At 34.5% G+C, this 27,065-nt stretch overlaps 1 protein-coding gene across 3 annotated transcripts; it reads right to left on the reverse strand.

Moving 5' to 3' along the window:
• Positions 1 to 4,697: 4,697 nt before the first annotated feature.
• LOC132551192 (uncharacterized) lies at positions 4,698 to 27,065 on the reverse strand. 3 transcript variants are annotated; one of them, XM_060215302.1, is made up of 14 exons: positions 27,012 to 27,065; positions 14,726 to 14,827; positions 13,834 to 13,935; positions 13,461 to 13,563; positions 11,345 to 11,459; positions 11,095 to 11,153; positions 10,513 to 10,667; positions 10,270 to 10,322; positions 9,900 to 9,953; positions 8,104 to 8,214; positions 7,447 to 7,487; positions 6,287 to 6,350; positions 6,093 to 6,146; positions 4,698 to 5,418 (listed from the first exon to the last, which is right to left on the reverse strand). In XM_060215302.1, exons 2-14 carry the CDS (start codon positions 14,790 to 14,792, stop codon positions 5,293 to 5,295), a joined length of 1,104 nt encoding a protein of 367 aa, XP_060071285.1. In that variant the 5' UTR covers positions 14,793 to 14,827; positions 27,012 to 27,065; the 3' UTR covers positions 4,698 to 5,292. The 3 variants fall into 3 exon arrangements, with proteins under 3 accessions (XP_060071285.1, XP_060071284.1, XP_060071283.1); XM_060215301.1 differs by lacking the exon at positions 27,012 to 27,065 and adding an exon at positions 26,564 to 26,647; XM_060215300.1 differs by lacking the exon at positions 27,012 to 27,065 and adding an exon at positions 25,097 to 25,156.

Raw genomic sequence — 27,065 nt, forward strand, 5'->3', positions numbered from 1 at the left:
GGGCCTGCACGGCCCATAGGGTAACCATGCTATCACGAACTCATGCACATCAAACTAGCATGCTTACACTTCAAACAAACGACTTTTGAAAAGCAAAGGGAAATTTTGGGGAGCTGTTGCCATTTGAGTGTATAATGAGAGCTTAAATACGGGCCAAGGTCATTGTATACTGTACATGTCGGGCCTTTTTATTCCAGGAACCAATAAGCCAAATATGACCCTAAGTCTTTTGGTTTGGTATTATCAGTCATTTGAGTGTTTTAGAACTTAGTGTAGATAAATTACAGGAACTTATCAGATAAATATGATGATTCTAAGCCTTTCGGTTAGCACTTTGACCCCCATGACTCTGAATGTTAGTCTTTTGGTAAACTTTTGGCTCGATTCGTCCCATGGACATTAAGACAAAATATATGATTGTACACCTTTCGCTTAATGAGAACAACTCATTGAGTTTCAACAAATTTGACAGCGTGATCTTGAATATGTGTCAAGGTCATTCCTTTTTGCAAACTTCCCGTGGTTTTCCCCCAAGGTCCTATAAGCTGAATACCACGACTCCAGATATTTCTATTATCAAGAAAAAAAAGACATTTTAACGTTTTGACAAATTTTAACCTCACGACCTTAAACATGGGACAATGTCTTTCCATTTCACAAACATCATATTTGTAGCCTATAAGGCAAATATCATGATTCTGATCCCTTTTGGTTCATGTAAAAATTCATTTGAGCGATCTAACAATCTTTACCTCTAATTGTGCATGTGGATCAAGTTTTTCTACTCCAAACTTTGTCAGGCTTCATCAAGGGTAGCTATAAGTCAACTATGATGACTATTTAACATTTTGGACAAGAAATATTTAAAATAAATAGTTGGACGATTTAACATTTTGGACAAGAAATATTTAACATAAATAGTTGGACGCCGCAGCACGGCATAAGCTAACATGACAGCCTACATTGTAAAGTTTAAATTGAATGGTGTTACATATATTTATTGTTTAATGCACAGGGGCTCGATTTCTGGATTTGAAATTTTTTTTGGGGGGGGAAATAAAGTATACTAGTTTGTAAAATCAAACCCCACAGTAACAGATAGATCCGAGTGTTATGTTATATTGCCCCAAGTCGAAAATAAATTTACTTGGTCTTGCTTCAAGTAAAAATCCAACAAAATACACGACTAAACTATTTTAGTATCCTTCTTATATGAACCTACTAGACGTTTATTGACGTAGCATTGTGACGGATTCATCTTAAGCGTCTTACAAGGGAGACAACTCCAACAAACTTGTGCACATATCTGGATTCTCATTGCTACATAAGTTGTTTGGTAGTGTTATATGCAAAAGCTGGAGATCTACGTGTAGATCTTCTATGTCCTCATTCCCATTGTGAACAGTGTTACCAATTAGAATAAATGAATAATTGTTTTAAGATTTAAAATTCCACAACTGAGCTGTTGTGGTCTCACTTGCATATCATCCATCTTTCTCTTGTTGTGATTTAATTTCTACAATCCACAGTGCTCATGTATATCTGTTATACAACTTGAAGAACACGTTTATATAAATCTACTTAGTCTTCAAATTTTACTGAATATTGTAACACTACTGACGAAGGAAGATCTTTGAATCGTTGCCTCTCCAGGCCTCGAATTTACGATCGATTAGTACGGCACCAAATCGCCTAGCCGTGAAATCCTACAACTGCCTTACTATTACACCACCACGCATCCCGAAAAAAGAATGTTTGGAAGTTGTAGTGAACAGACAGTTAGATATGATCATCATGATCACAGTGGCAAATTGCCTATTACGTGATATGGACACCTGCTCGCAATGATTGTCGACTTAACAGAACGATTTTAGACAACACCATTTCAAAACATCACCTTTCTAAGCAAAGGGTGTCATCAGCTCGGATTTTGGCACTTTTCCAGTTTTCTCTCTGCGTGAGCGATTTCACTTAAATCGAACTATACGTAGAAACTGTGTTATTTGAAATATGTTTATTTTGAAAGATATATCAAACTCTGTATCAAACGTTTGTCTACAGTCTACATGTGATGCAGAACACAGTCATATTAACATTCTATAAATATAGTAGTAAACTTTATTTATTTTACAACAATTGCGAAACAAGTTATGTCAACTTATACTAATCACTCTTGTTGGCCCGGATGTAAGCGCGCGAGGGGTCTTATTGTGGGAGGAAACCGGAGTACCCGGGGAAAACCCACGTGATCGGGCAGGTGACCCCTTACCTTTTCACGTCCGTTCCGGGAATCGAACCCCGGTCGGCGAGGTGAAAGGCGAGTGCGTTACCACTGCGCCACCCGAATTTATAGGGTGGCCGGGTGGCGCAGTGGTAACGCACTCGCCTTTCACCTCGCCGACCGGGGTTCGATTTTATAGGGTGGCCTGGATAAATATGTGACTATACCTTTTAAGAGTGTGGTTTTTAAAAAGTCGGTGAACTGTTGACACAGCGACACGTATCTACCCTAAAATCTCTTATAGCCCTGAAATGTTTGTGAAAAGATCGCCTTACATAATTTTCCACATTTTTCATTGACATTTTTTTTCTAAGGACGAAATTAAAGCGTACCTTACGATATGTGTGTTGGCGACATATTGCACAACTGGATTTGTTGCACGGATTTTCAATAGAGATCTGACGAACTAGTTTTTTGTTGGTATAAAAGGAGTTTAAATTATATCAAAATGGCAAGGAGTAGATTGTTTAACGATCATTATTAATGGATGGAGTGTTTGAAGTAAATAAAAAGATGATGGGAATGCCAAGACGAATAGCCATAGGGAATGAATTATGTGTTATAACACAATCCCCGATTTTGTATCAGAAATAATGTGCTGCCCCCTGGACTTGTCCTGTAATTACTCCATCCCTGATTTTGTGTCAGAAATAATGTGCTGCCCCCTGGACTTCTTGTCCTGTAATTAGTCCATCCCTGATTTTGTGTCAGAAATAATGTGTTGCCCCCTGGACTTCTTGTCTTGTAATTAGCCCATCCCTGACTTTGTGTCAGAATAATGTGCTGCCCCCTGGACTTCTTGTCATGTTATTATTCCATCCCTGATTTTGTGTCAGAAATAATGTGCTGCCCCCTCCCCCTGGACTTCTTGTCCTGTAATTAGTCCATCCCTGATTTTGTGTCAGAAATAATGTGCTGACCTCTCCCCCTGGACTTCTTGTCTTGTAATTAGCCCATCCCTGACTTTGTGTCAGAATAATGTGCTGCCCCCTGGACTTCTTGTCATGTTATTATTCCATCCCTGATTTTGTGTCAGAAATAATGTGCTGCCCCCTCCCCCTGGACTTCTTGTCTTGTAATTAGCCCATCCCTGACTTTGTGTCAGAAATAATGTGCTGACCTCTCCCCCTGGACTTCTTGTCTTGTAATTAACCCATCCCTGACTTTGTGTCAGAATAATGTGCTGCCCCCTGGACTTCTTGTCATGTCATTATTCCATCCCTGATTTTGTGTCAGAAATGATGTGCTGCCCCCCTCCCCCTTAGACCTCTTGTCCTGTAATTAGTCATTCCCTGATTTTGTGTCAGAAATAATGTGCTGCCCCCTTGGACTTCTTGTCCTTTAATTAGTCCATCCCTGACTTTACGTCAGAAATAATATGTTGGCCGGTAGCCTATTCCAGAAGAATATCCATTTATGCCTTTGTTTTGTGTCTGAATACTTTCGCTGTTTCCCGTTTTTCTCACGAGAACTTATGTTGTTTTATGTATCCTCTATTTCTGTAATTATATTTCTTGAACAATCAGCTGATTTCTCACCAAAACGTTAACCGGTTTTGCTTGATATTTGAGAGAGACAAAGCCGCTTGCTTGCCTCTTCGTGTACCAACGGATCCACTTTAAAACTGAAATATAGACTCTTCGCAACAACTACTAAAACGACCCCAGAAACCGAAACATAAAGTATAAATCACAACAAGTATTATCAATGTTTTATTTCCTGCCTGGAAATCCATGTTACAGACTTGCGTTTGATGTTTTTATATATAAATTATTCAGTTTGATACATACATGATTAAAGAAATATGTAGCAAAAATATCGATGTCGGATACAGATATTTGTATAATAGGACACCCTATTTTATTGCCTACGTCGACATAACACGATTAAATGTTTTCTTTGCTTATTTTGCAAGCATCTTGTGCTTTATGAAATAGTTATACAGTGTATAAATTACACAATTTTGCTGCATTACATGAAATAAATACATAGATCATAGCGACGTTTGTATTATACGCAGAGGATGTTCTATAAAATACAATACGTATACCATAGCGACGTTTGTATTCTACTTAGAAAACGTTCTATAAAATACAATACATAGACCAAAACGACCTTTGTACCCATTTTGTTCGTACATAATATTTTGTTTAAAAAGTGCAAAAACTATAACAAATGCAACTGCGAATTCACACTAATTTCTGCTGTCGCAAGTGTACAGCAGTCCGGCTTCCTACGAGCCAGACCGAAGTTTACCGAAGTGTAAACATCAATTTTATTGATGAGGCCAAATGTACATTTACACTCCGGAAGTGTAAATAGATAAAATATAAACCTCTCTAATTTGTACTGGACAAAATACCAGAAAGACTTCTCTATATGAAAATTTACCCCCCCCCCCCACAAAGCGCTTTAACTTGACTTCTAAAATTATAGATCTTATCAAATATTTACAATGTTTAAACAATTTAAAGTATCAATATACCAATATTACATTCATAGTTTTATAACGATACAAATACAACAGTAATCCCTCATTTGGATTCACCTTTAGTACGAAACATAGGTAATAGGAATGTGCATGTATGTAAATAGGATTTATAATATTAAAACATCATATATACTTACTACTGTAAAATATCAATAACAAAATATTGTATAAAATAATCAGCATTCTCCCTGTCAATTATCACAAGAAAGGGAAATGTTATAATACAAACGATTATGCATTTCATGAACGGCAACCGGGTTAAGTCGACTTCGAGAAATGACGTTTACACACAGAAGTTTACATGGGGATAGACGCGCCCATTTTTTAAATAAATGTTGAGCACAGAATTAAGGACACATTTGGAGTACCTATGGATTATAAATGTGAGTCAGGTAAACGTCCAATGTCACCCCCCTTTGTGATCGAAATCGTTGTCGTCTTCGAGTAAATATCACTTCACTCTCTCAGAATCCAAACAGCCGTCGTTGACGTAGTAACTGTGCTCCATTTCCCCTAAGGACTATTGTTCATAGAATTTATAGCCTTTCCCAATGCAAGAACCGCATAATTCATTTTGTTTGTAATATTCAATGAGTTCGTGAAGACTTTTGAATTGTGCTGCCGCCTCTATGGAGAAAATGTCACCCTGATGAAAAAAATCAAAAAACAAAAAAACATGACTATTGATAATAACTGAATGAAGATGACAATGACTTTGATACACACATATATTTTCTACATATTCCATGCTTAAGAAACCATCATTTTAAATGACATGCTTTCTGAAGAACATACGCTGGTGCCGTGTTACCATTTTTATACATTTATCTCAATTAATTTTGTTAAGACAAATTGAAGTTATAAGTCAACCCTAACTTAGTAATAGTAATAAATCCTTTTGATCAAAGAATTGTGTATTGAATGTCATTCATAGATACGGATATGGGGTACCCGACGATCTATAACCAACCCCGATTACTCGAACACCCCGTATTCCTCGAACTATTGATATGGTCCAGCGGAATTCGACTTATCGGAGTTTTACTTATCTTGGATAATTTCCATCTTAACACACAGAAACCCCATAATACCAAGCTGAGGTGTAATTTTTGCATAATATTAAGATGACAAAAAAGTTATTTAACTCGATGTTATATACATATACATGTAATTAAAAAAACTGAAAGCTTTGTGTATCGTATATATAGAAAATCAAAAACGTTAGCGATTTCATACGATTTTACTTGCCATGTTAATATTTTGTTTTTCTATATATACATATATATATATATATATAATATATATATATAATATACTTACATGAATACTGATGATATGTTGCTTATATTCACTCTTTCTTTTGACCACCAAAATCTGGATAAAATTCAAACAAAGGAACTGTGAATATAAATGTCATCTCTATTTGAAAAAAACTTTCGTTTTGAATTCAACTTGACTTTTTTTTAACACAACATGGTTTAAGTTTTACGAGTTAGACAGGTCACATGACTTACCTTCCGGCCTTGTTCCCTTGAGTCACGGACCAGGAACGTCTGTATCACTTTGTCTTTTAAAAGTCTGTAAAGTTAAATGTCATGTACTATTAAGATTCCCAATGGCTTGATATTGGTGCTATTCGCTTGTGTGTCTTTTGTACAATTTTCGAGATTGCAGGTGGTAGACACTGCTGGCAGACTTCAAGTCCCCGAGCTTTGTCATAACCTGCATGCCATGTTTCCAACTCATTCAAAGAGTGGCACAGTTCACAATATTTACATGCACTTGACATGTTCTAAAGTTATCAGATATATTTAATTTACAAAATTTACCGAAGTATGAGGCTTGTGCAAGTCCTTATCGAGATTTTCACATTTCTTTAGATCACTTAGGATGTTCCTCAGTCGCCTTCTAAGTATAACAATTAGGTCGTTAGCATCACTGACGATTTCTATAAGGATAGAGCAGCTGTATGATGCTGTTTGGTTCATTGTTTTACTCTACTTCATCTAACTCTAAAAGTATTAAATGGTACTATTCACTTGTGTGTATTTTGTACAATTTTTGACGCGCAGTTTTTCGCAATAAAATAACGAAAAATTCACTATGAAGCTGGATGTGTTTGATGGTCGTTAGTTTGCTTATTGGTTCCGTTGTTGTACACCTTGCTCTCAATTGAGATGTGACATTACTTACTTGGATTGACCAAGGTTTACATTGCGGGTGTCATCTATGAAGCAGAGGACGCTCACACTCGCGAAACACTATGTTTTATTCTCCTTGTACTTTTTCAGGGATCTCCGTGTAAACCTTTCATATTTTGACTTAGTTATATGGAATTTGAGTTAAGATTATGTTTATCTTGTCATGTTGGTATATTCTTGATGTTTATTTTACTTGTACAGTAAAAAATATAGTCCTTTTCATGATTTCTGTGGAAATGACATTGTTTCAAGCTTCCGGTATAAACCGTGAAATTTGAACACCAGAAAAAACTTTTTACGTAATTGCCAACAGAAGAATCTTACATTGTCCACAATTTTTAGGATCGTGTCATTGATAGTTTGCTAATTATGAAATAGTGCGTCTTTAGAATGCCATTGAAAGAAGGAAACATGCGATTTTAACTTCTTTTATTATAGTGAAGTACAAAACCAAATGCTACCATTGTACTTACGCTCGAGCTGCATTGCCATCTGAACTCTCGAACAGGTAGTCCTACAAATATAAGGGAGTGTAACTATTGAAGTACACCTCAAATAAGGGAACGTTTACTTTACTGTGGTAAAGAAGTGAAAATATTCTTTAAACTATAAAGGCATCTTGTTACAATGGGAATGCATATTTAATTTAAAATTAAGGGACAATTAGGTTACTATGGATATATCTATTTTGGTTTTAGATTCCTAAAAAAAATAACGTTGCTATGGGTATAACCATGTTGGTACACACTAGATTATAAAAAAGTAACGTTACCATGGGTATAACCATGTTCGTACACACTAGATTATAAACAATAACGTTACCATGAGTGTAACCATGTTGGTACACACTGGATTATAAAACATAACACTATGGGTATAACCATGTTGGTACACACTGGATTATAAAACATAACAACACTATGGGTATAACCATGTTGGTACACACTAGATTATAAAACATAACAACACTATGGGTATAACCATGTTGGTACACACTAGATTATTAAACATAACAACACTATGGGTATAGCCGTTCAGGTATTTTCCTAATTACTTTTCTCACAAATATGTTTCACAGTTATGGTTGATTCATACAATGTATCTAATCTAGATAGAAATGTAAATCACACCTCCTCCTCCTCCTCTATCTCCTGCTCTTCCTCGTCTATCTCCTCCTCAGCGTCCTCTACCTCCTTCCCTTCCGCATTAATATTTTCATTCACATACATTCTTCGTTCATCCTTAATAAAATAAATGATGTGTTTTCAAGCATGGTAATAAATCTCCAACATGACATTATCATGAAATGTATTATGCATCAATTTAACATATACATTTTGTCTCGAGTGACGTTGTGTGGCTTGTCATACTGAATAGCTTGTTTAAAAATTCTCTGTAAGACTGGATTAACTCGGAGCGTCAAACGTTACAACACGTGTATTCTACTTTGAACGATATTAGTTTATGGAGACGGTGACAAATTGACAAGCCTACAAACACGTATGATAGAACCTCTACAGGAGACAGCAAACTTACTAGTAGTGGGAAACACTTTCTTATTCGCGAAAACAGTAAAATAATACAAGTTCACAAAATAGTACACAATGTTACGCCACCTCATCTAAGCAACTTTTGTATATCCAACAACATAGCATCAGAGACCACACATATACTTTAAGACCTGTACGCTGTAGAAAACCAACGATCTTTCTCATCTGTAGAATGAACTGATAACAAAGATTTTTCTTATCTATAGCATGAACCTATACCTAAGATCTTTCTTATCTGCTTCTGTCACTATATCGAATAATTTCCTTGAAGACATAAAAAATGATGCATGCTAAAAATCCCAAGTTACATTTAAAAAAAAGAATCAGATATCATTTTCTATTATTTTATACGAACTATGTGTAAATTGTACAAATATGTTTCAGACCAATCCAAGATCCGGTCTGTAGAAATTTTACTGTTTGGTGACAGCTATGCATCACTTGCCCAAAATTGAAAGACATTCAACAATGTACAAATTTTTACTTTTCATTCAAAACGTTTGACATGTGTTCCATATCCAAATAACTAACAAATGTGAGTAAGCAATATTCAAAAAATGTAATTTAATCAACATTGTATTACTATCTTAACAGTGACTACTTATTCTGGAAGCTAACAATGACTATTTATAGGTACATGTACCTACATACTTAATCTGAAAAATCGTTCTCTCTGTGTTGTGCACCAAACTAGTGCTCTACTGAGAAAATTCGCAGATGAACACTAGAATCGAGTTTTTTGTGTGTTTGTTCCCTTCTCGTGCAGCAGTATGCATCAACATCAAGAACGAAGTTTCTAATGTTATAAATTCGTTATGTAATGGTTACTTGGTAGTTATATATATGTACATAGGTTTAGGTTTTACTGTGTATCGGAAGATATTGATATGTTTCTTTTTCTGTTTTCAAATATCCTATTGAATTATTAAAAAGTTGGTATTTGTTCGATTTTTATTGTTCTTGAATTGATTTGTCTTTGTTATCCAAACTGTTACAGAAACCAGACTGATAGGAGTTTAACCACATATTTCTAGATTCCTTTTCATTGTCTGCATGTTTTATTCTCATTTCATGTTTAAGAAATCGTGTTAGATTACTTTAACTGGTATCAAAAAAAGATTTAAATTTACCAAAAACGGAATTTAAAAACGAAAAGGGCTGAAGGACTTCAATAGAATAATGAAAAAATAGGGGAAACTTGAGCTAGAAAGAAAAGTGAAGATTACTTTAAAGGAAAAATGACAAACTGTCAAATATTTTGTAAGAAAACAAGACAAAAAGGTTGCGATAAACTACCGGTAACCTCGATGATACAAACAAAAAATCTGCCATTGTGATATACATGAACTCTGATGACGAAAGTTTTATTAACCTACCTCGTTAACGTATATTGGATCCTCACTTTGTTCTGCTGGTTTCTTCTTCTGTTCCTAAACAAACAATCTACTGAATCAATATCTAAATGTGATCTGCAAAAATATTTCAAAGTGATGCTGATTCGATACCTGAGGGACGTCTGAGGAAATGTTTATATCTCTTATCAACTGAATTGAAGCATCGAAATTAGAAAGAATCGTGAACTGTATCATTACTGAACGAAGGTCTCTGGAATATTCTTAGGATGTCAATGTGAATTATAATTCTAAATATGTAGTATTGTTTCAGAATTATAACAGAGATGTCTGGATAATACAAGAAAAATGATGACGATGTATTATACAAACAATTGTTCTGATAAATACGTACCCTGCTCTTTTGACCATCAGACATTTCTTTTGAAGCTGATTTACTGAACATTGCTGAAAATTAAGAATGATTTTTAAGCCAAAGTGTAAAGATTGAGAACCATTAAAAATAAATATTTGTAATTCGCTCTAAAAGTTATAATGACGAGTTAATTCGATTTAGCGGCAGATATAAAATGAATTCGTGAAATAATCAATCGCCGACACATTCCAGGAACGAAGACAATAATTATTGGATACTTACGTCCCCATGGATTGTAGCGATCAACCGCAGGTTTCTTCGGCTGCTTAGTTTTCGTTTCCTTTAACTCTTCCAAGTTACAGTATCCGCTGTTCGGAACCTCCGTCAAGACAGATTTTTCCACTTCTGGGTACCCCGACTTCGTCAGTACGGTTTTGCTAACAACATAAATCAGAAAACGTACAGTATTTGTTTATCGAACGATATGATTGGTCAGTTTTAAATAAGCATCAATTAGACACATCTGATTAACAATAGATCATTTACTAATGCATTTTTGAATAAATAAGCTGTGCATTTTCGCCAACTTTTCAACAATCTTTCGTCTTTTACATGAAAAAGAAGAAGAAAAATCATAAGTGCTTCATTAGAAACAAAAACTTTCATGACGGATTTATCGAAGTCATGACAATGGTGATGTAACTATACTTTAACAAAAATGATATGTCCAAAATTTATACTTATCGTATGTTTGCAAATCAATTATGGACTTTTTATTATTACGTTCTCGGTCGATGCTTGTTTTCGGGTTCATTAAAAAATAAATTGACCTCACCAATACGCTATAACTGATAATTTACATACTTGGGAGCTTCTTGGTGATTGGCTACAAGCAGAGCATGGTATATACTCCTCATCCAGTCCTGTAACAGAAAATAACTCACACATATACAATATTTTTAAAATATGCAGTTTGTAAAATTTGACTCTTTATTTAAGGACATAAAATCATTTTTGTCCATGGTGTGTATTTGTGAAGACAATACCATACGAAGTGCGACGTTTTGGCTATACAAACCATTATGTGGTAAATACACCTGTTCTAATCACTCACCAGCATGTCGGCCTCTTTCTCGCAGGAGAACATATACGTTTTCATGCTATTATTTCCTAGTGGAGGCTGGATCTCAAAACAGTGTGGTCGCTGTTGATTCTCCACCCGGGATACTCTAAAACATTAGTGTCATACACAAATTCAATTATATATTTATTTTTAAAATCTGTTAGATTTAAAGCCGGTTTGTAGAGGCTGAAATACGACTGATCCTACTGTGAAATGAAGGAAAGTAGCAATGCCTGCGTTTCCATCTGTTGTATTTCGTAATGATGTAATAATTTTAAAGCATGCCGTAATTTCACATCGCAACAGACAATAAAAAATCCTTTATTTTCACTTGTAGATGCGTGTAAATTGATGACATCTTGTCCTAGATAACAACAAAAATAACTGACCATAGGATATACCCTCCAGGTTTAAAATGAAAAAAGAAAAAGAAAAAAAATAACATGGCAACATACTCATAATTCAAATTCCATAACACCAAGACAAAAGAACGAAGAAAAGAAAAAAAATATACGGTGATTCATGGAAAAGGCGAATAAGTGTTCAGGAAGAGTAAGCGTCTTCTGCTTCATTACCCGCCGTGTAAACCTTTGTCAATCATACTAAGTAATGTTACGTTCTCAAATGAGAACAAGATACACAACAACGGAACCAGCAGGCAAACTAACGAGCATCAAATACGTCCAGCTTCATGTCGCACAGACTTTAAGGGTGCGACAGATTAATCTACATCAACCGCTTAAACTTTTTCTTTCCGTACAATGGAACTAACAGGGACATATTTCCAATCAGTTCTCTGATATACGTGATGATTTCAATTTCCTTATTGTGGATTTTGCATTTCCAGATAGTATCGTTACACTCTTCCAACCTATGGTGTTGAAATATCACAGTCAATTGGATATCAGTGGTCTAGTTATGATATCGACTGTTGGAAATTAATGCAACCCGGAGTTTGCAGAAGTGCAGGCCATTTAGCAATCTTTTGCATAACTTGGACTAACAAAGATTTACATGGCGGGTGTAGTCAATGAAGCAGAAGACTCTTATGTTCTCGGAACGCCTGGTCTTATTACACTTGTACATTTCAATGGTCCCCGTGAAAAAAAACTTTGCTTGAATTGTGAACCCGATAGATTTTTTGTTGTTTAGTATCACTTCTATCATGTGACTTGTACCTGGTATATCCTGTGACTTTACCTGATATAACCTGTGACTTGTATCTGTTATATCTGGAAGTTGTACCTGTTATACCCAGTGACTTGTACCTGTTTTATCATGTGACTTGTACCTGTTATACCCAGTGACTTGTACCTGTTATATCCTGTGACTTGCACCAGTCAAAAGCCGTGGCTTGTACATGTGATATTATGTGACTTGTACCTGTTATAACCAGTGACTTGTACCTGTTATATCATGTGACTTGTACCTGTACTTGTACGCCTGGTCTTATTACACTTGTACATTTCAATGGTCCCCGTGAAAAAAAACTTTGCTTGAATTGTGAACCCGTTTTTTTGGTAAAGCTTTCGATAGATTTTTTGTTGTTTAGTATCACTTCTATCATGTGACTTGTACCTGTTATATCATATGACTTGTACCTGTTATATCATGTGACTTGTACCTGTTATATCATGTGACTTGTACCTGGTATACCCAGTGACTTGTACCTGTTATATCCTATGACTTGTACCTGTTATATTATGTGACTTGTAAAAGTTAAATGCCGTAACTTGTACATGTGATATTATGTGACTTGTACCTGTTATATCATGTGACTTGTACCTGTTATACCCAGTGACTTGTACCTGTTATATCCTGTGACTTGTACCTGTTATACCCAGTGACTTGTACCTGTTATATCCTGTGACTTGTACCTGTTATATCATATGACTTGTACCTGTTATATCATGTGACTTGTACCTGTTATACCATGTGACTTGTACCTGTTATATCATGTGACTTGTACCTGTTATATCTTGTGGCTTGTACCTGTTATACCCAGTGACTTGTACCTGTTATATCATGTGGCTTGTACCTGTTATATCATGTGACTTGTACCTGTTATACCCAGTGACTTGTACCTGTTATATCCTGTAACTTGTACCTGTTATATCCTGTAAGTGCAAAAGCTGTCTTAGGATTCTTTGATGTAGTGGAATCAAAGTGGTACATACATCCTTCCGATATACAACAGAAGAATGTCCTCCCTGGAACAAATGAAGGTAGTAATAATTACACAGTTGTGATGTATCTTTATATCACTGACACTGTTCACAAAATGAAACTGCCATTAACTTGAAATGGTTTATTTATAAATTTATTCAATGATACTAGTGAAATCACAACAGTGAAAATGGCAGAGTGGCGTAGGAAGTTGTCAGGAATTGAGGGGGTGACAGTCTCCTCTCCCCGACTGCACCCCCCTCCAGCGCTTCCTATGCCAAACGAATGAATCACACAATGGAAAGAGGACGTACATGATATGGCACCAATCGACAGTCGTTGTGTTCCCCGTTGTGTCTTCCGCCTTAGCCATCCGCTCTTTGATATGTGCCCGACCTGGAGCAAGTCTTTGGCCCCTGTAACAACCAATGTTTTATATCTATTGACGTTGACCGATCTGGAGTAAGTCTTTGACCCCTGTAACAACCAATGTTTTATATCTATTGACGTGGAGTGATCTGGAGTAAGTCTTTGACCCCTGTAACAACCAATGTTTTATATCTATTGACGTGGAGTGATCTGGAGTAAGTCTTTGACCCCTGTAACAACCAATGTTTTATATCTATTGACGTTGACCGATCTGGGGTAAGTCTTTGACCCCTGTAACAACCAATGTTTTATATCTATTGACGTTGGTAGATCTGGAGTAAGTCTTTGACCCCTGTAACAACCAATGTTTTATATCTATTGACATGGAGTGATCTGGAGTAAGTGTTTGGCCCCTGTAACAACCAATGTTTTATATCTATTGACGTGGAGTGATCTGGAGTAAGTGTTTGACCCCTGTAACAACCAATGTTTTATATCTATTGACGTGGAGTGATCTGGAGTAAGTGTTTGACCCCTGTAACAACCAATGTTTTATATCTATTGACGTGGAGTGATCTGGAGTAAGTCTTTGACCCCTGTAACAACCAATGTTTTATATCTATTGACGTTGGTAGATCTGGAGTAAGTGTTTGACCTCTATAACAAACAAACAAACAACAAACTCACTGCCCCCCAATAAAAAAAATATGGCGATCTATCTTGCCTTGTATTCACAGAAACGTGGCATCCCATTCTAACCCCACGATCCGAATAGTTATATTGTAAGTGTTTCGTAAATTCATGTGTGTCTGTGTGTTGTATAGAATGAAAGTTTACCTATTGTTGAAAGAAGTTTGACCTCTCTCGACGTCCCCGAATCACTTCCGGTCGACCCGCCACTCATGTTGATGGATTACATATTGCCTTAGAGGAGTCACCCTGAAAACAGAATAAACATATTTGTGTATCGTCCTTTTGATTTGACGTATGGAGAGTGCTGCTAAATAGTGTTTGGCTGCACGTATACACACGGAAGCCATTACGACATTTAAGTTGCAAAAGACATCGGAGTTAGATGTAAATAAGTTTTTGTTACAACAAGAATGACCTAGGGTCTTTTTAAAAAATACATTCCGATATACCTATACATATACACCGTTTTATCTCTTAGTATCATTTACGTACATCGTGTATATCAGATAACAATACACACGGATCATATCGTATTTGTTACCAGAGGGACACAATAATACAGTGTAATGAATATACATGGTAATTATATAACATTGTATGTGAATTGGCTTTTAAACCAGCATGTTGGTATATTAAATCCACCGAAATCAAACTGAACAAACGAAAATTACATGAAACCTGTAGTTATAATACGCACATACCCATGTATGTATTGTTATATGACATTGTAATAAGTAATACATTATATTATGTATTTTCACTGTTAAACTAGAACATTGAACATTGTATAATATATAGTAATGTGAAATTTGGTAATTAAACCAACATTTGTAGAAATTGTACGATATGATAATTAGAAAATGTATGATATTTTATGATAACAAACACTTATTTTTTGTTGAATAATACGTAACATTTGTAACCCGACTGCAGACTCAATGGTGCTAACATTTCAGTATATATATTTTAGTAAATGTCTGACTGTCTTACCTCGGGACATTTGTGTGGCCACCGACTAGTGAAATATTTACTTATATACTACAAAACTGTACACCCAATGGCGTTGGCGTTCACCTGTTTCTAGAATAACCACGGCTTATGTGTATAAATGGTACACGCGTAATTCGGCAAAAAAAACAAGATGAATGTATTCTTGTGACACTCGCTGAACCAGTGTTAGAGGATGACGTTGAGAGTTTTAGTTTATTGTGCGTCTAGACGATGTCAAGTGATAATTTTATGATGTGTAATGCGTTTCACATATTGAACAAAAATGTACTGTAGGATTGCTGGTCTTGCTTCTGTAGAAATTCAATTAACTTTGAATAATGGTTTAATTCACACTGACTGTTCGATTGATTCCACTTAGTTTTAGTGTGGTAGAAAAGGGATCGTTCGAGTAAGAATTTCGTCACAGGACCTCTGATGTTTGTTTGGACTGACGCTCTGTACACAACTAAAATGTCAAGTCTAGATAAACTGTTTCATGATAAATGTTTCATTTACTTTTTACCTAGGATGTGAATGACAAAAACAAGATTTTATCCTGCCACTGGCACCGTCAGGCCAAATGTATTTTTGCTGTTTTCAGCAGTGACGGAAAGCAGCTGTATTTTAGCACGTGCGATAATTCGGCAAAATTACTCCATGAATTTACTTAAATATTAATTATTACGTTTATAAGTACAAATAGTTGTTGAAATAAGCAAATTTACATGTTGTACTAAACAAGTTGATTAATGAAATACATAAAATCGCTGTTATATCCGAAGAAGTTTGTTTCCGCGCGGAGCAATTATTTTGGCATCCGTCATCAGGCAAAATTCAGCGTAACGTCAATGTCAGGTAAACACAGATTGAAGAACAAAACTGTTTAAGTTTTAGTATTCTGATTTTCAATCAATGTTGCAGGATAAATAAAATGCATGGCCAGTGTCTTAAACTATAAACTGCATGTTGGCGAGGTGAAGAAAGAGAAAAGTGGTGAGCGATGTATTCTATATATATACAAGACACACAATTGAACAGAATCATTTGATACATTACTGCTGACCTTCCAACACAAACTTTATTTTAACTATCACCATGATGCAGATTCGATGAGCCGGTGTAACGTTGATAATTGACCCCGGTTCCGTTTTCTATGGGTCAATTTTCAACGTCACACCGGGATCTTTGTAAAGTAGACTGATTTTAACTTTACCGTCGGAGAGAATAAAGACATAAATAACAATCACAATTAAGGAGAAATTGCCCACAGCTGATGCTCTATTATGGGGGAAATACATTCTAGATATTATAGTTGTTAACCTCTTTTTCCACATCACTATATCATAGCCCACTGCACACCGAGTTTACTATTCGTAACTAAAAAACCTGTGTAATAGACCTTGGAAAAATCAAGTACTTTTGAAATCAATCTGTTGTTATATGTGTAAAGTATCTCTCCAATTTCAGGTCATGCAGGACAGAATTCATGAAAACGTTAACTTACGTTCCGGTTCTAAAAGTCTACAACAGTAGTTGGCTATACACCAAACAAGTTGTGTAAAATTTAGAATATTTTGAAATGGCTACATCGAAAAATATACGATATTTCGGAAACATTGGTTCTGTAACATGAGGAACACTTCTTCCAGTGTTCTCTAAACCAAAAAGATAGGAAAATTACATACACTCAATAGATAAAATAGCAACATATCGGATGCTGAGGTACAATAATTTATACACAATTCTAGCTCATAGATAAAACATTACAGCAACTTAAAGTATCTGTCAACAGTGTATTGTACACCCACCTTACAGCATCTGTCAACAGTGTATTGTACACCCAGCTTACAGTATCTGTCAACAGTGTATTGTACACCCAACTTACAGTATCTGTTAACAGTGTATTGTACACCCACCTAATAGTATCTGTCCACAGTAAATTGTACACCCAACTTACAGTATCTGTCAACAGTGTATTGTACACCCCACTTACAGTATCTTTCAACAGTGTATTGTATACCCAACTTACAGTATCTGTCAACAGTGTATTGTACACCCAACTTACAGTATCTGTCCACAGTGTATAGTACACCCACCTAATAGTATCTGTCCACAGTAAATTGTACACCCAACTTACAGTATCTGTCAATAGTGTATTGTACACCCCACTTACAGTATCTTTCAACAGTGTATTGTACACACAACTTACAGTATCTGTCAACAATGTATTGTACACCCCACTTACAGTATCTGTCAACAGTGTATCGTACACCCCACTTACAGTATCTGTCAACAGTGCATTGTACACCAACTTACAGTATCTGTCAACAGTGTATTGTACACACAACTTACAGTATCTGTCAACAGTGTATTGTACACACAACTTACAGTATCTGTCAACAGTGTATTGTACACCCAACTAATAGTATCTGTCCACAGTGTATTGTACATCCAACTTACAGTATCTGTCAACAGTGTATTGTACACCCCACTTACAGTATCTGTCAACAGTGTATTGTACACCCAAATTACAGTATCTGTCAACAGTGTATTGTACACCCAACTTACAGTATCTGTCAACAGTGTATTGTACACCCACCTAATAGTATCTGTCCACAGTAAATTGTACACCCAACTTACAGTATCTGTCAACAGTGTATTGTGCACCCCACTTACAGTATCTTTCAACAGTGTATTGTACACCCAACTTACAGTATCTGTCAACAGTGTATTGTACACCCACCTAATAGTATCTGTCCACAGTAAATTGTACACCCAACTTACAGTATCTGTCAATAGTGTATTGTACACCCAACTTACAGTATCTTTCAACAGTGTATTGTACACCCCACTTACAGTATCTGTCAACAGTGTATTGTACACACAACTTACAGTATCTGTAAACAGTGTATTGTACACCCCACTTACAGTATCTTTCAACAGTGTATTGTACACCCAACTTACAGTATCTGTCAACAGTGTATTGTACACCCAACTTACAGTATCTGTCAACAGTGTATTGTACACCCACCTAATAGTATCTGTCCACAGTAAATTGTACACCCAACTTACAGTATCTGTCAATAGTGTATTGTACACCCCACTTACAGTATCTTTCAACAGTGTATTGTACACCCCACTTACAGTATCTGTCAACAGTGTATCGTACACCCCACTTACAGTATCTGTCAACAGTGCATTGTACACCAACTTACAGTATCTGTCAACAGTGTATTGTACACACAACTTACAGTATCTGTCAACAGTGTATTGTACACCCAACTTACAGTATCTGTCAATAGTGTATTGTACACCCAACTTACAGTATCTGTCAACAGTGTATTGTACACACAACTTACAGTATCTGTAAACAGTGTATTGTACACACCACTTACAGTATCTGTCCACAGTGTATTGTACACCCAACTTACAGTATCTGTCAACAGTGTATTGTACACCCAACTAATAGTATCTGTCTACAGTGTATTGTACACCCAACTTACAGTATCTGTCAACAGTGTATTGTACACCCAACTTACAGTATCTGTCAACAGTGTATTGTACACCCAACTAATAGTATCTGTCCACAGTGTATTGTACACCCAACTTACAGTATCTGTCAACAGTGTATTGTACACCCAACTTACAGTATCTGTCAACAGTGTATTGTACACCCAACTAATAGTATCTGTCCACAGTGTATTGTACACCCAACTTACAGTATCTGTCAACAGTGTATTGTACACCCAACTTACAGTATCTGTCAACAGTGTATTGTACACCCAACTTACAGTATCTGTAAACAGTGTATTGTACTATCTACTGTACACTCTATCTACAGTATATGTTATCATCATCATTACAAGTGGTGCTTGTTAAATAACCAGTCAGGAAGAGTGACATCACTTACCTCCATATTTACAGAAAGTGAGTCAAGCAAAATTTATGATACGTTTTTATTTTATATACTTCATCGTACACGATATGAAAATTTCCAAACTGTCGGGGTGTGTTTATGTAACCAAAGTAGACTTAATGAGGTCAAGCATACACGGTAAATCATGTATTAAAGCTTGTAGACGTCATAGTGTTAGCTGAGGCTGTGTCAGTATTACGCAGTTCACAATACACAACACGCCAAGGAAACTTCAAGACAGTGATATCCTCAGATCAACACGTAGATAACTTTAGCATGGTATAGGATCTTAGGATCAGATTGTTGTGGTAGCTAAATTAGTTTTTCAATATGATTTACCACTGACACGGATAAATATGTTTAAATCAAAGCAAAAAAATAACAACAATAATAATAAAACAGGACAAGAGTAATGTTTTCGAAAAATTAGCGATTATATTGGATTATAAATTGTCCCCTAACTTAAGAAAGAGATACGGGAGGCCTTTTGTGAGGGTAACTGTAAGTACATTTTGTCTGTAATTAACAGGAAATAAACAATAATTAATTTCCATAAATAGTCTGTTATTAACATAAAATGAAACAGTAACAGATTTCATTTATAATCTGTTATTGACAGGAAAGCATTCTTTTTTAAGATTTCACTTGTAAAATATTGAAATTCATACGAAACAAAATTTTAACATATTTTACAAATAGTCTTTAATGAACTGGAAATAGAACTTTATTTTTTCTAATAATTTGTCATCAGTATGATTTTTTTAGCAGAATTAACTAATAATCTGTATTTAACGAGGAATAATAGTTTGGTTTTTTTTACAAATTTTACAAATAATCTGTAATTAGTTATAACTAGAAAACAGATTTTACAAATAATCTGTAATTAGTTATAACTAGAAAACAGATTTTACAAATAATCTGTAATTAGTTATAACTAGAAAACAGATTTTACAAATAATCTGTAATTAACAGATAAAGTTTAAGAAGTTTTTGTAATAACCTGCAATTCTACGTAATAGATATTTAAACAAATTTCAACGATTATCTTTAATTAGTTATAACTAGAAAACAGATTTTACAAATAATCTGTAATTAACAGATAAAGTTTAAGAAGTTTTTGTAATAACCTGCAATTCTACGTAATAGATATTTAAACAAATTTCAACGATTATCTTTAATTAGTTATAACTAGAAAACAGATTTTACAAATAATCTGTAATTAACAGATAAAGTTTAAGAAGTTTTTGTAATAACCTGCAATTCTACGTAATAGATATTTAAACAAATTTCAACGATTATCTTTAATTAGTTATAACTAGAAAACAGATTTTACAAATAATCTGTAATTAGTTATAACTAGAAAACAGATTTTACAAATAATCTGTAATTAACAGATAAAGTTTAAGAAGTTTTTGTAATAACCTGCAATTCTACGTAATAGATATTTAAACAAATTTCAACGATTATCTTTAATTAGTTATAACTAGAAAACAGATTTTACAAATAATCTGTAATTAGTTATAACTAGAAAACAGATTTTACAAATAATCTGTAATTAGTTATAACTAGAAAACAGATTTTACAAATAATCTGTAATTAGTTATAACTAGAAAACAGATTTTACAAATAATCTGTAATTAGTTATAACTAGAAAACAGATTTTACAAATAATCTGTAATTAGTTATAACTAGAAAACAGATTTTACAAATAATCTGTAATTAAGAGGGAATGAAATTTTGATGATAATTTACTGATAGTCAATGAGTAACAAAGATAACAGTTTTTTTTTAAACTGTGATTAACGAAATTTAAAAATTTTCAGATGTTTTACAGTACCTAACTGACATGCTCTATTTAATTGACACTGAGAATATCAGTACATATTACGGTTTAGTTCATTTTTTGACTCTACTGTATCTAATTGACATTACTGTATTTAATTGACATTGAGAATATAATCCAGATTAGTTTAGTTCATTACTTGACCCTACTGTCCCTAACTGACATTGAAGGGCGCTATGTAATTGTGTGTGTCTCTTATACAAATTATCTGTACTTAATAACAACGATAATTTAAATAGACTTTAAACTTACACTGTCGATCCCTTTATCATATATTATAAATATATATTAACATCCTGAGACGACAAAATCACCTTTAGTTGGTATAAGGGAGAAAATTAACCGTTATTGTGTTAACGATTCGAGTACATAATTACTTCACCATTCACAGACAACTTAACCTATATTTTCAGTCCTGGTTTTGTTACATATAGTAATAATAAGTAATAAGTGGACGCAGGCAAAACAAATGCCTCAATATCCATATCTAAAATTATATGATGGTCAGGAGATGTTTCCTATAAAAATTGTAAGATTCTCAGTTATTACATATATATAGCCAATTAAAAGCTAAAAAGCATAAAAAAATTCACTATTTTCAAGTTGAAATGGCATTATATTGTTTCTGGGAAGGCGCACAATTTTTCTACTCCAAGGTGGTCCACGGACACGGTATACATAGTCATCCGTTTCATTGTTTTCTTTCTGCTTCGCTTCCTCGTATAATGCCTTCTCTGCTTCTCTTTCACATTGTGTTAAGTCGTTTCTTATTCCTATTGAGGAAAGTTGACTATGATTTCTTTTTTTTCTGATATTTTTAAAGATTCCTTTCTTTGGTTTTTGCGACTCAAAACGAACTAGAATAGGCCGGCTGTTATTGGTTATGTCACTGGATTCTGTCTCTTTCCCAATCGTATAATTTTTCTAGGCCTATCTTTGTTTGACACTCCACAGACTTCTTATACATTTCCTACAACTTTAGCATCTTCTTCCATACGTTTCTTGCCTTCGTGATGGGACTGTTCCTGAACTCCAAATAGAATTATGTTGTTTTCCCTCTCTACCCGCTCTTTAATTTCAGCAACTATTTCGTCTTTGCTTGGTGCAGATTTCTCACATTTCAAGTTCATTTCCAGTTTAGCGATTAACCCTTTTACCTCTCTTTCAAGTTCCGCAATTCTATCTTCAAATTCTTGCGTGATTTGTCTATACCTCTCTTCTATTTTTCTGTCCGTGAGAATATTCTTTTTGACTGTCATTCTACATGGTGGACAAAACCACTTTGTATATGATTTTGATAGGATGTCATATTTCTTTGAATCAAAATCCAGACATCTGATGCAGAAAAGGTCCTGGCATAGATTACACTTCATGTACTTCTTTGCTTCCTTCGAGCATGTCTTGCAGTTATACTGTTCCTCCATCAATGCGTCGTTGAAGGACTCTTTCGAGTTGGATCCCAGTTTAGAAGGCGACTTCTTGCTACTTCTTTCACTTCCGGTTTTGCCTTTAGTCATTTTATCTGTTATTTCGCGTATATTTTCGTATCCACGAATTCACACTAAATCTAGGATGGTCTCCTGATCACTTCTATACTATATGTATCGATAATTACCTCCTTATCGGCAAATTATTAACGAGATTTACCCCTTTGGCTACGGAGCATCCTCAAGTACGACTGTATCCATGGCGTGTATTATGATTTTACATAATAAATTGGAACGATGGAAATAAAGCGCGGCAGAGAATGTAAAAATGAAAAATAATTACTCCCGTGAGAATGCAACAAAATGTGGTTTCATAATCTACACCATCACAAAACAATCTTTTTTATTTACGGGTTAAAGAGTCGTGTTATGGTTGATTTACGAACTTGTTTTTTTTGCTAGAAAACAATCCCTGCACGCGCATGTTGTATCGTTCAGAAATAATGACTATCAACCAATGAACAGCATCGTTACATCACCAACTTGGTATAATAGAGTATGATATTGTTGTAGTTTGATATGCATCGTTATCATAAACAAATCTAAACTAAAAATCGTAACAATGTCAACATCGTAAACACAAACAAATCTAAACTAAAAATCGTTACAATGTCAACATCGTCAACACAAACAAATCTAAACTAACAATCGTTACAATGTCAACATCGTCAACACAAACAAATCTAAACTAACAATCGTTACAATGTCAACATCGTCAACACAAACAAATCTAAACTGACAATCGTTACAATGTCAACATCGTAAACACAAACAAATCTAAAATTGCAAACGTTACAAAGTCAATATCGTCAACACAAACAAAAATCAGAACAAACAATCTTTATAATGTCAACACAAACAAATCTAAACTAGCAATCGTTACAATGTCAACATCGTCAACACAAACAAATCTAAACTGACAATCGTTACAATGTCAACATCGTCAACACAAACAAATCTAAAATTGCATGTCAACATTGTAAACACAAATCTAAACTAAAAATCGTTATAATGTCAACACAAACAAAAAATCTAAACAAACAATCTTTATGTCAACATCGTCAACACAAACAAATCTAAACTAACAATCGTTACAATGTCAACATCGTCAACACAAACAAATCTAAACTGACATTCGTTACAATGTCAACATTGTAAACGCAAACAAATCTAAACTAAAAATCGTTACAATGTCAACATCGTCAACACAAACAAATCTAAACTGACAATCGTTACAATGTCAACATCGTAAACACAAATACAAACAACTCAAACTAACAATCGTTACAAAAATTGTCAACAATCGTCAACACAAACAAATCTAAACTAACAAACGTTACAATGTCAACATCGTCAACAAAAACAAATCTAAACTGACAATCGTTACATTGTCAACATCGTCAACACAAACACCTCTAAACTAACATTCGTTTCATGTCAACATCGTAAATACAAACAACTCTAAACTAACAATCGTTACATTGTCAACATCGCCAACACAAACAAATCTAAACTAACATTCGTTACATTGTCAACATCGTACATACAAACACCTCTAAACTGACATTCGTTACATTGTCAACATCGTCAACACAAACACCTCTAAACTAACATTCGTTACAATGTCAACATCGTCAACACATACAACTTTAAACCAACAATCGTTACAATGTCAACATCTTTAACACAAACAAATCTAAACTAAAAATCGTTATAATGTCAACATCGTCAACACAAACAAATCTGAACTTACAATCGTTACATTGTCAACATCGTCAACACAACAAATCTAAACTAACAATCGTTATAATGTCAACATCGTCAACACAAACACCTCTACACTAACATTCGTTACAATGTCAACATCGTTAACACAAACAAATCTGAACTTACAATCGTTATAATGTCAACATCGTCAACACAAACAAATCTAAACTAACATTCGTTACAATGTCAACATCGTCAACACAAACAAATCTAAACTAACATTCGTTACAATGTCAACATCGTTAACACAAACAAATCTAAACTAACAAACGTTACAAAGTCAACATCGTTAACACAAACAAATCAAAACTGACAATCGTTACAATGTCAACATCGTTAACACAAACAATCTTGACTTACAATCATTACAAAGCAAACACCATCAAGACACAATCTACACCAACACCCGATTTAAAACTTACGAGCAGGATATACCTATATTTACAAAGATGATGAAGCATTTGCTGATAACATAGGGAAATGTTATACGAAAGCTTTCAAAACATACTTACTGTATCATGTTACAGATTACATCTGCAGTGACTTCAATGTGCTTTGCCATTTGTCGATTAGCGTACAGCTAAAACTAGATCGTTATGCAAACAAACCTGCCCTCATAGTGTGTCGACCAATGTGCACAACCGACTTCATGGATACTTTAATACGAACAGTGTATTGAGGCGAATTTTAAAGGCGAAGAGTTTTCACAAATTGATATAAAACATAATAACTTACTAGAATGTTAATTGCTAAATCTTTTCATTACAAAGAGACTTTTAACCACGTCTGCCGCTAGATAAACAACTCTATACCATCATTAATCTCATTATATTATATTAGAGAGAAATATATCTTTGTAAATATCCTTTTAATATACGTCAAAATCTTTGAAATGTTTTAATTTATATGAAACTCTGAGAAGAAAAAAGCAAAAAAGTTTGAATTTTTTAGATCTACTCCTGATAGGTACAATTATCTGTATGTCAAGACCAGACTATTGCTTTCAACCACTCGTCACGATGTCCAGAAATGTATAAACCACGCCATATATTTATCAAGGCGAAACACCTTTCGAAAACATTTGAATATTTATAACGTATTTTACGTTTACATATGGAAATGTATGTGGATTAAAATCTCATGAAAAGATATCGATGTATTTTTATTTTCAAATAATCATACATATTTAAAGCAGCTATTGATGATGACAAACTTTCCATTTTACTTTCTGCTGCAAATTATCATTTTACACCCTAAATAATTGACCAACAAGTGATGGCACTCATTAGGAGACAACGTATATTGAAACACGTCAACAAATAACACATAGTACAGCATGTCGATGTGATGGTGTTATGAATTCGAGTTGGTGTGTGTTGAAACTGTTTTCCCAGTTTTTCGTCATCGCCAAATGGTTACCATGGTAGCAATTCTTTAGAAATGGAAACATTTCACATATATGGTTGAAAAAATTTTCTTATCCGACTATTAATTACAGCGACGACAAACATTCTGTAATGCTTTCTTTTCCCGCACAAATCTGACAACTCTTGATGCAAATTATATTAAGCATACAGCACATCAGATATTTGTAATGTAATTTATTTCATATACACATCACAAAAATCCGGATATACTCAGGGAGATTTCTTATAAAGTATACATACAGACATCAGGCAATTAATTTCATAATTTGCAATATAAATAACAATTTAAAAAACAGGAATCTGAAAACACGAAACAATGATATCACGAGATATTGAGTCTAAATAAAATACTGAACGTGGATCTATTTTTGTATCATCCGAGCAATATGTTTATGAATACATGATGAAAATAAGCGTCTAATTTTGAATGAACAATTTTTATAAATAAAATATATAAAAATAAACAATTTTAGATATATATAAAAAAAACCTTCTACATCAATGGCACAGATATTGAATCTTAGAGGAAAAATATTGTCACACTAGACATACCATATTTCGTTGTTTACGCGTCCTTCAGTCCAAGTTTAGACGATGTTTAACAATAAGACTGCAATGTACAGGTACCTGTAGTGTACACATGACGAGGTATGTGATCGGGGTAACGAGTGTATGGCAAGTTGGTATGACTATGTGTGTTCGCTGGAAACAGATTATTTCTACACACAAACTCGAAGTTTCCTAACTTTGAATATAAATGTAAACGTAATATACTCCCTTAAGAGGCCAGAATGCTCAGGAAACAACTGAATAGCAGAGCTGACCGCAATCAAAACAAGGAGCACGCCATACGGGATAATGTAGGAGATACGAGGTTGAAAAATGGGGTCACAAAATCGTAGTTATAACTACATAGAAATGAAGACTATACCATTATTACAGAACCACACCAAACAATTAAAAAATATCACTTAATATGAACTGTAACAGTTCTACCTACCTGTTTGTGATGAGCTGAAAGTCCATGCGATACTCGCCGAACCTGCTGGTAGTT

The sequence above is a fragment of the Ylistrum balloti genome, unplaced genomic scaffold (genome assembly GCF_031769215.1).
Source record: "Ylistrum balloti isolate Yb309-2 unplaced genomic scaffold, AGI_CSIRO_Ybal_v1 Utg370184, whole genome shotgun sequence".
NCBI classification, from domain to species: Eukaryota; Metazoa; Mollusca; class Bivalvia; order Pectinida; family Pectinidae; genus Ylistrum; species Ylistrum balloti.